General features: G+C 41.2%; 2 protein-coding genes across 2 annotated transcripts; one reads left to right on the forward strand and one right to left on the reverse strand.

Moving 5' to 3' along the window:
- The first annotated feature begins 5,146 nt into the window (after window positions 1-5,146).
- Window positions 5,147-7,439, forward strand: LOC112244828 (zinc finger and SCAN domain-containing protein 2). Its single transcript, XM_024412629.2, has 2 exons — window positions 5,147-5,551; window positions 5,878-7,439. Exons 1-2 carry the CDS (start codon window positions 5,365-5,367, stop codon window positions 7,083-7,085), a joined length of 1,395 nt encoding a protein of 464 aa, XP_024268397.1. The 5' UTR covers window positions 5,147-5,364; the 3' UTR covers window positions 7,086-7,439.
- A 201-nt stretch (window positions 7,440-7,640) lies between these two features.
- Window positions 7,641-10,325, reverse strand: LOC112244829 (gastrula zinc finger protein XlCGF48.2). Its single transcript, XM_024412630.2, has 2 exons — window positions 10,058-10,325; window positions 7,641-8,940 (listed from the first exon to the last, which is right to left on the reverse strand). The coding sequence occupies exons 1-2, from the start codon at window positions 10,281-10,283 to the stop codon at window positions 8,057-8,059; spliced, it is 1,110 nt and encodes a 369-aa protein (XP_024268398.1). The 5' UTR covers window positions 10,284-10,325; the 3' UTR covers window positions 7,641-8,056.
- Window positions 10,326-10,455: the final 130 nt, after the last annotated feature.

Genomic DNA, 10,455 nt, shown 5'->3' on the forward strand with positions numbered 1-10,455 from the left:
ACTGTTAAATATCCATTACTAGCCGGCTACCACACGTTTACTCAACACTGCACCTTAGAGGCTGCTAAACTCAGCAAAAAAAGAAATATCATATAACTGTCAGTTGCTTTTATTTCAGCAAACTTAATAGATTTGCAAGTTCTGGAAGTGAGATGTTACCCCACTCTTCCAACAAGGCACCTGCAAGTTCCCGGACATTTCTGGGGGGAGTGGCCCTAGCCCTCCCCCTCCAATCCAACAGGTCCCAGACGTGCTGAATGGGATTGAGATACGGGCTCTTCGCTGGCCATAGCAGAATATTGACATTCCTGTCTTGTGTCGTGGAAAATTTCCTGTATTACCAAATCATGAGAGAGCAAACCACACACAAGTCAGAGTTATCATGAAGTCCATCTTTAATTATATGAGCTTCACCATAGCCCTGTGACTCTGAGATCAATTCAGTGTCTCTAAATGAATTCTCTGAGAGTGTCAACATAATGGCAACTGAGATCCTTTATAGCAAAGACACACCCATCTAAACTCACATGACAAATAACAGATCTTAGAGGAACATTACACAAAGAAAGATTTTACTTCAGAGAGGAGTATACCATAGCCAGACAGCATTGGCTATAAATTATCGTTCAGCTTGCCCTCTTAGACAAAGTTCTTATCTCATTCTTGGTACCACTTAGGACCAAAACATTACCTCGTCCAATGGCATACAGTGGGGCAAAAAGGTATTTAGTCAGCCACCAGTTATGCAAGTTCTCCCACTTAAAAATATGAGAGAGGCCTGTAATTTTCATCATAGGTACACTTCAACTATGACAGACAAAATAAGAAAAAGAATCCAGAAAATCACATTGTTAACCTAACCAGGAAAACTTTGGACACTATAAGGTATGACTGATTAATCAGTTGTAAAAAGGTTTTATGAGGGCTATGATGGGACCAATTTTTCCTAATCAGGTCACATGTTTTTTGTTAAAAATGAAACAATGTCCTATACTTGTGGAGATGAAAACCCTGTCAAACTGCAGCAACCTTATTCTTGTTTAAATTAATTATATTTAGACTAGAATAGGAGGGTGGATTTCCTCTACCCAGACACAGAGACAACAACAGAGAGACAATAGAACTCACAGGGCTGAGCTTGATTTATGCATGTTTGCATCATGCAGACCTATACAACTGCAGGCCTCATAAAACATTAACACATATGTCATCACTATTATGTTGATTGATTCATTCCAGTTCATAATTTTGTATTGAAAACATATAGGCAGCCTAGCCAGCACACTTTTGAATATAAACCAAATTTGATCACATTCACATTTTCTCCTGACACACAAATGGAATATAAATACATAACATGACCAATTAGTTACCCTGACCAAATGGACAGCGCGCATTGGTGTATGCAGCTGCTCTTATTAGTAGCCTACAGTTGATCAGACTGAAAAATTGTCTCGTTTTCATCCCATACCGCATGTCAGATCTCTAATGTTTAGGTGTAGCCTTGGCTGCTGTAACGTTCATGTAATGAGTGCTTGCTTGTGTCTGTCTGTGATTATGTGTTATAATCTATGCAAAATAAATAGTGGAGTGTGAAAAGCCTACTTGAGCGCACGTGAATAAATGCGCTGCGTCAGAGTCTGCATTATGGAAGCTCTCAAATCATTCAGAATTGATTTCGAAATCCCAGAAAATACATTAGAAAGTTCCATATGTTCACCAAGTAAAGCATCGTAACGTAAAATTATGCTCCTTGTAGTTGTTAACGGAACTTCCCCTCTAGTCGTGTCTTCTAAAAACCAATTATTGCATGCCCAAAAACGCAGTTGTAAATATATATATATTTTTATATATATATAACTAGGCAAGTCAGTAAATAACAAATTCTTCTTTACAATGACTGCCTATCTGGGAACAGTGGATTAGCTGCCTCGTTCAAGGGCAGAAGGACAGATTTTTTTTACCTTGTCAGCTCGGGGATTCAATCCAGCAACCTTTCGGTTACTGGCCAACGCTCTAACAGTGTCCCAAAAATGCTCAACTATCACTTTTCAATCTCTATCCAATAATGTAATCCCCCATAATGCTCGGTGGTACAACCCCAATTCAACACACTAGATTCATTCTCTGATCCTAATACTATGATTGGATGAACAACATATCAGTTCATACTGATTGGTTGTTTGGAGGTCATCCTCTGGAAGTGGTCATAATTACCATGTAGGTCCATGGAAGGGGCTGAGGCCTATGAGCCTCCCAGGTTTTGTATTGAAGTCATTGTACCCAGAGGAGAACAGAAAATCGCTGTCCTCTGGCTACACCATGGTGCTACCCTAGAGAGTGCTGTTGAAGTTACTATAGACCTTCGTTACAAAACAGTGTGTTTTAATCAATTATTTTGTGACATTTGAAAGTATAACTTTTTTAGTGTTTCACTATTTTATTTTTATACAATTTCACAGAGGATGATGAGCCTCCACTGTATTGGCATGGGGTCTGGGGTTCCGTGAGTAGCTTTTGACAATTGTTTTGGATTCTTCATGTCTTATTCATTGATTTGAAGAAGTTTGGTTCGGATGCTGGGTACTATATTTACTGAATATAATATTATGTGTCGCTCAGAGTGAAAACAATGAATGTGTCGATGATGTGGAGAGTGGAGCGCTACTGTCAGGTTCAGAGCCGCTAATTGACAAGGAGAGCACGGACAAGGAAAAGCAAAAGACTTGACAACCACAAATTTGCTCCCCCTGAAATCACCCAGTCAAAGCCATGCTCCTTATTGTTGCAAGGCATGTGGGAGGTATTTTAATGTTAAAAGTTTTTTGTTTTTTTCAACATGAGGAAACACATCATTGTGAGTAGTGCATCAACTCTGAGAAAGCATTCTGACAAAATGTTTAAAATCCCATACCTTGGAGAAACCACATAGCTGTCATGTGTGCAGTAAATGTTTCCTTACAGAGGAATACCTTCTAAGACATACAGTATGCCAATACATACAGGGGAGAAATCATTTCATTGCCATGTGTGTGGCACTCACTTTACCCGGAAGGGACACTTGGCAGAGCATTTCAGGAAGTTACACCCAGAAGAGAAACCGTTCCACTGCCAGGTAGGTAGTAAAAGTTTCAAACGTGCTAGTATTTTGAAGGATCATATGAAATGACACAAGGGGATACACCATATACATGCTCCCAGTGGGCTGCAGATTCATATCCCAGAGTCAACTAAACATCCACCAGCTAGTTCACACAGGGGAGAAGCCTTTTTGCTACAATGTGTGCAGCAAATATTTCCCTAGGATGGGATACATTAACATACACTACATATGAGGATACACACAGGGGGGGGGGAACATTTTGTTGCCATGTTTGCCATAAAGGCTTCCATCCAAAGGCACACCTGACAGAGCATATGAAGAAGACAAGACGCAAGGGTGGAAGTGCTCTATGAGGGGAACATAGTTCAGTCAGAATATCTGAAGAAACAGTTTAGCAATGTAGGACATTCCCCTCATGTCACTTCTGTTAGTCGAATGAATCGAATGTATTGATGTATGTGGGCAATTGGTATGTGTTAGTGTATTTCTTGACGTGGTCTTCTATTTGGCACTATATCAATTTATCACAAAGCATAGTACATTTCTACTGTTTTGGCATATCCAAGGAAGACAATATCAAACAGGGTAAACGTCCATGGTTGAACTATTGGTGTCATTCATAAGAAAACTGCAAATATTGACACTCCTGTCCATATATAAATAAATAGGCCTAGATATGTTCTTCTGCAACTATCTTTTAACGGATGACTTTATCCAACAAGGAGAAGGCTGCACAGCACAGGGCACAGATACATGCTGATCCTCTATCAAAAGAGGAATACTTTGCCAAGAAAACAGCATGGTATTATTTTCATGAATTTCATTGTACAGTTCAACTTAATTAGTTCATTGTACACTGAGTGTACAAAACATTGGGAGCACCTTCCTAATATTGCGTTGCAACCCCCTTTGCACTCAGAACATCCTCAATTCGTCAGGACGTGGACTACAAGGTGTTGAAAGTGTTCCACAGGGATGCTGGTCCTTGTTGACTCCAATACTTCCCACAGTTGTATCAAGTTGGCTGGATGTCCTTTGGGTGGTGGACCATTCTTGGAACACATGGGGAAATTGTTGAGCATGAAAAACGCAGCATTGTTGCAGTTCTTAACACACTCAAACAGGTGCCCCTGACACCTACTATACCCCATTCAAAAGGCACTTAAAATCTTTTGTCTTGTCCATTCACCCTCGAAATGGCACACATACACAAACCATTTCTCAGTTGTCTCAATGTTTAAAAATCTTTCTTTAAACATGATTGACGTAGATTTAACAAGTGACATCAATAAAGGATCATAGCTTCCACCTGGATTCACCTGGCCAGTCTGTCATGGAAAGAGCAGGTGTTCCAAATGTTTTGTACACACTTATGCCTGATCATGAACTACCACGGCTATCTTCAGCACCAGTGAGAGACGTTCAACCAGAGTAGTTCTAAATCCTAACACCACAAAATAAAAGTGGAGATTTCATAAACAATGCAAAAGAGACGTCAGTTAGCTACGGAGGGTCGAACAGCAATTGCAACAAAGCAAAAGAAAGGGAGGGACATTACCAAAATGTTGAGAGGTAAAATAAAATGAAAGCAAGTGAGCGATCGAGCGAGCGAACATAAGAGTAGAGGAAGGGAGAAACTATTTTGAGAGAAAAAACGAAGTCAGTAAGTTATTGTGAAGACATGAACATTGTGGGATTGAATTCTACTGTGTTATAAACCACAATGCGTTTATGGTGCAAAAACTAACCTTGGGAATATGAACTTGACATGGCCAGAAAAGGTGAGGAATGCATCTGCAATGGTTATGATATATTCGAGAAATTTGACATTACAGTATTCAGACGTGCAATACTTCAACCACTTAAAACTGTGCTTAGACATGGTCTAACGTTTGCAGGAGGATAAGCACATTCTCACCTCAAGTTTTTATAAATTCCAACTTTTGCGTGAAAACTAGCGCACGCATGTTTTGTGCGTATGTATGGCGTTTATAAAAAATAGGCACCTGGGTAGAAAATGTGTTGTTCAGTCTCATCCATAGATCAGATCACACAAACCAACAGTGCAGAGTCCTGGCATGCCTGCACAGTAGGTGGCGGTAATACAAATACATTCAACGTCGTGTAGGCAACATCACCGAGTGACTCAAAGGGAGCAAATATACAGCCATTGGAGCAAACCCTTATCGCTTCTCTGTATGATATCAATGGTATACACTTTACTGTATCGGACATAAGAGGTCAACTGCTTCTTTAAAAAAATGTCTAGACTACAGTTGTTACACCTATTTGTCAGTGAGCGGCTAAGAGCGGCTGCTGCTGAAATATTTGGGGCCGTGGAAAAAACAATAACGGATTACCAGGAAGAAATCTCCCGTTCAAAGGAGGACAACGACCGTTTACGATCGCTGTTCGATATCGCTTTCCAACCTCAGTTACCGAAAACAGGTTTGCAGTTTATTGATTTTCTTTTCTTTAACTATCTATGTCTGATGTGCCTTCCAAAGGGCTTAGCAGTGGAGAGTGTGTATTCCATTCACATTAGGATGTGAAATTTAATTTAGGATTGCTATGGCAAAGACATTTTCTTTTAAAGCTATACATCAAGCCATTAAAACAAATATTTATTTTTGTGATGATTTGGTCACAGAAATCAAGGGAAATTACCAATAAGCATCTGGAACTTGTGTCAGGGCATATAGTCTAATTATATTTAGATTGCATGTCTCATGTCAGCATATGTGAGTTAGCTATGTTTTTGTTCTTCCCTCCAGACCCACTCCATCTCACTCTCTCCAAAGAGCTTCTCCCTGAGCATCAGCACCATGAGCAGGAGTGGAGCCCTAGTCTGGACCAGGGGGACCCAGAGCCCACGCAGGTTAAAGAGGAACCAGGGGAGTTTGGGACCAGTCAGAGGGAGGAGTTAATAACCAAAGACTCCATTTTGAGGGACTGTAATCAGAAACCACCTGAGCCACATCTTTACCACATCCAAATAGTGGAGAACAGAGAGAGGGACTCACTATCGATCAACACAACAGGAGAGATCAAAACAGAACCTGGTGAAGAGTGTTATGGTGGGTCTCACTGGGAACCAACCAGTGACTCTCAGTCCCTCTCTGCAGTAAATCCTGACAGTTCTGCAGCTCAGACTGAAAACAGTGAAAGTGACGATGGGGTGGACAGTGGAGGACTACCATCAGGGCTACAACCATTACAATCAAACAACACCCAAACCACTTCTCAAGATAATAAGATGTTTCCATGCCGTACGAAATCACGCCGCCAAAGACTAGCCACACCGTGTTTTTGCAAAGTGTGTGAAAAGTCTTTTGACTTCATAAATCATTTAATCAATCATGTGCGAATGCATGCAAAGGATAAAGATCACATCTGTGGTGTATGTGGAAATGGCTTTGAGTCCACAGACAGCATGCTGGATCACCTACTAACACACATTGGAGCCAAACCTTTTTGCCAGATGTGTGGTAAATGTTTCACTAATAAGGCAAACCTGAAAGTGCATATTGTGAGGGCTCATGCCGGTGAGAGACCATTTGAGTGTCCTGTGTGTGGAAAACGCTTTCAAACATCATTCATTTTAAAAACACACCAAGTCATTCATACTGGGGAGAAACCATTTCAGTGTCAAGATTGCGGTAAACATTTCAGTCGAAAAGGAAGCTTGCAGATGCACCTGAGGACACACACAAAGGAGAAGCCGCATCGTTGCCATGTTTGTGGAAAGGGCTTCCCTGTGAAGAGATCCCTGACCACACATATGACAAGTCACACAGGGTTGAAACCGCATCGCTGTGAAGAATGTGGCAAGGCCTTCGCTGTGAGTGAAGCCCTGACAGTGCACATGAAGACTCATCTAGAGGAGAAACCGCATCCATGCCATGAATGCAGCAAACGCTTCAATCGGATGGGATCCCTTAGAAGGCATATGAGCTTGATTCACAAACTGGAGAAATCGTGATATGCGTGGGGAAAATGTATCGGTTTAAACTAGATTTGAAAAGTACTAACTGATATCTAGAATTATACATATACTGTATCTCAGAAGTCACTGCTTTAGGTTGAAAAAGGTAGACAATAATGAATGCATGAACTTGCATAACATTGTGGGGAGCCACAGAGTGGTGTGTCTAACAAAGACCTGTTACTGGATTAATTAAAATTGCATGTTTTGAAAATGTGTACGTGACTGCTTGAACGTGTGTGGTTTGAGAAGGAGGCTCTTTGTTGAAATATTGAAATATGTCAAATCTATTTTGACTGTGTTGCACAAAATGTAATAGTTTAATAAAACAGATGTTGAAAATGTTTTTTGAACAAAGGTTATTTTGGGAAAGCCTTTTTCCCTTGCCGTATTGTAAATGAAATTGGGTAGGACTTTTGGTAATAGTACGAATAGTGTAACAGTGAGATTCTTATATACAGAAGACGCTACCACAGTACACACTTGACATAATACTACACCCACACATATTGCTGCTGCCTGGATCGTAGAAGATTGCACAAATAGTCATCCTGACTTGAAACAGACCAATTATTTATTAAAACCGTTAAAGACGCACTATGTAGAAATCGCTCCGCCATTTCCTGGTTGCTAAAAAAAAAAAAAAGAAGCAGCATTTAGCACCGCTGCCCCCAAACCCTAATAGGCTAGTCATACAGCCCAGCAGTCAGGTCCAAGTCCTAAAGGGAAATAGATAAGGATGATCTAATTAACTGATTGATTGCATCTAGTTAGGTTGAATAAGATGGATTTTCTACCCTCTGCATCTAATATAATTACAAAAGAATAACAGCACCAGTCCTCAATGTATTGTAATGCATTGTTCAAACATCAATCACGGGTTCTTCTAGTGTCTTAAATCCTGGACAATAGTTCTACTGCCCAGATGTACATGTTTCTCTCCCTTCTGAGTGTAGATGTCTCTGCTGTTAACGTTTTGACTGAGACATTTTCCAGCTGTGTGGTCTCTCCCCTGGGTGAATTTTAAAGTGGGTGTTCAGGTGAGCCGACTGATTGAAACATTTCCCACAGATGTGACAGCGGTAGGGTTTCTCTCCAGTGTGAATGCGGTGGTGTCTCCTCAACAGGCTGATGGTGGTGAAGCTTTTTCGACACACAGAGCAGCTGAATGGTCTTTCCTTGCTGTGCCATCGCATGTGGACTTCTAACTGACAAGAGAAATTGAAGCACTTCCCACACTCCCGGCAAGGATACACTCTCTGTATGCCTTGGGCTTGATAGGGGGATCTCTGTTGAGGCAGCTTGGTGGTGTTCTGGTCTCTAACATGTATGTGTAGACCAATACTTTCTCTTTCATATGTTGCCTGTGGCTGTGGGGCCTCATATTCTGAGAGTCCTCTCTGAATTCTATTGTTGATATTGGGTTGGGCACTGTTTTCACTCCGAGCTGCAAGACAGTCTGAATTCACGGTGAAGACGTGCTGTAAGTCACTGGTTGGTTCTGATGTGCTGTAGCCTTCTCCTTCATTCTCTATTTTGATATGATTATTAGATATGGTTCTGGCTAAAGAGTCTCCTTCTCTGTTGTTCACAGTTTGGGGAAGATGTGAAGGTGGAGGTGGGTCCTGATCACAGTTACTTTTCACAAAAGAAGGCGTATATATGGATTCTCCTTCGGTTTCAGACTCCAGCCCTTGAAGCTGCTCTTCCTCTGGACTGTTTCTGAGCTCCTGTTCCTCTTTAATCTGTGTGGGCTCTGGGTCCTCCTGGCCTAGACCGGGGGTCCACTCCTGCTCACGATGCTGCTGCTCAGGTGAAGATGCATCTTCGGTGAGATGGATAGTATGACAGTCTAGAGGGAAAAGAAATTAAGAAAGTCTGGTAAAGGCAATTCTATTTCAGCAAACACAGCATACACAATCAATTCTAACTGAAGCTGGAAAGACAGTAAACTACCAGGTTTCTATTGATAGTTCTTTCTATATATATCCATAACAATTATTCTGATAAATGGCTGAGAAAAGCTGACTGCCTGTCTGTCTCATCCCGACACGTTCATTATTATGGGACATCTGGAGATCGAATGTAAATATTGAAACAATGTTGCAAATGTCAGACACAGACAGCAAGGTTTATACAAATATCTGCTGTTGAAAACGAAATGTTAGTCTAAATTAAATGTGAGATAATATCTAGATGCCCCTTATAGTGGAGATCAAGTTAATAAATTGTCTGGCTGGGCTGATGAGACAGTGGATTGTGCCATCAGATGGAATAGAGTAAATAGGCATTTTAACGTAATAGCGTTAGCTGGTGAGAACTTGTGGAATAAAATACACTGGCTGGAATGCGGTTTTAACCAATCAGCCTTCAGGATTAGACCCACCCGTTATATAAGGTGTCTTAGAGTATGTTAGTCAATTCAAACTGGAGTGCCAGAGTGCGCTCTGGGCGTTCGTAAATGTAGCTCACGGAGCATTCAGAGCGCACACTGGACGCTCTGGCCGGGGAGGAAGGTTGAGCTCTCTGACCTCAACTCAGTCAAACACCCAATTAACTGGCTAACATTGGCTAGCTACTTCCAGACACGTAATGAGAGAACACCCCAGTCTGACCATTTTACTCACCCTAGCAGAGTTGGTTTGGCTGTTTTCGTGTTATACAGAGCATTGGTGACTAACTGTGCTGCTGGCAACAATTTAAATTACGCTATGCTTACTGACATACCTATTTAACGGGTGTAGAGCGTTCGTAAATTCATCAGTTATCCTGCCCTCTGGCACACTCAGACGCGAGTGCTCTTAAATCTGAGTAGCAGCTCAGTGTAAACAAGCGTAATGGTATAAACAAATTGTAATGTATTTTCAATAGATTAATTCATGGAGTCCAACAACAACCAAGTCCTTCATTTTGAGAAATACAAATAGGTTGGTTGGCCTAGCGTTCATTTAGCTAACTAGCTACTATACCTGTTTGAAGTAGAACGCGCTGAACAGCGATATCCAGCAGCTTTCGGAGATGATTGTTCTCCTCCTTGGAGCGAACGATTTCTGTCTGGTACTCAACTATAGTACCCTTCACAGCCCCAAATATCTCATTGGCAGCCGTGGTTAATTTCTCGGTGAGAAATATATTCAACAATTCCAATTTTTTCATTTTGTTTTCTGTGTGAGTGGTATTTTCACAATCCACCATCTTTGTTTACTTTTAGTTTCACGGAAGTGACGATGATTGTGATCTTTGTTTCCGCTCTGATTGCACTGACCGAATTAAAGAGCACCATCTGTGTATTGAACAACTGTAATAAAATAGGACAATTCTCCCGATTTGTCTAGTAAGGGTTCTCAAACCGCTCGGGGAATCCTAG

Source organism: Oncorhynchus tshawytscha, linkage group LG02 (assembly GCF_018296145.1).
Source record: "Oncorhynchus tshawytscha isolate Ot180627B linkage group LG02, Otsh_v2.0, whole genome shotgun sequence".
Classification (NCBI taxonomy): domain Eukaryota; kingdom Metazoa; phylum Chordata; class Actinopteri; order Salmoniformes; family Salmonidae; genus Oncorhynchus; species Oncorhynchus tshawytscha.

Coding starts and splice junctions, on each gene's coding strand:
- LOC112244828 (XM_024412629.2), top strand. CDS start 5,365: ATGTCTAGACTACAGTTGTTACACCTATTTGTCAGTGAGCGGCTAAGA. Junction 5,552..5,877: donor ACCTCAGTTACCGAAAACAG/GTTTGCAGTTTA, acceptor TCTTCCCTCCAG/ACCCACTCCATCTCACTCTC.
- LOC112244829 (XM_024412630.2), bottom strand. CDS start 10,283: ATGGTGGATTGTGAAAATACCACTCACACAGAAAACAAAATGAAAAAA. Junction 8,941..10,057: donor GCGCGTTCTACTTCAAACAG/GTATAGTAGCTA, acceptor TTTTCCCTCTAG/ACTGTCATACTATCCATCTC.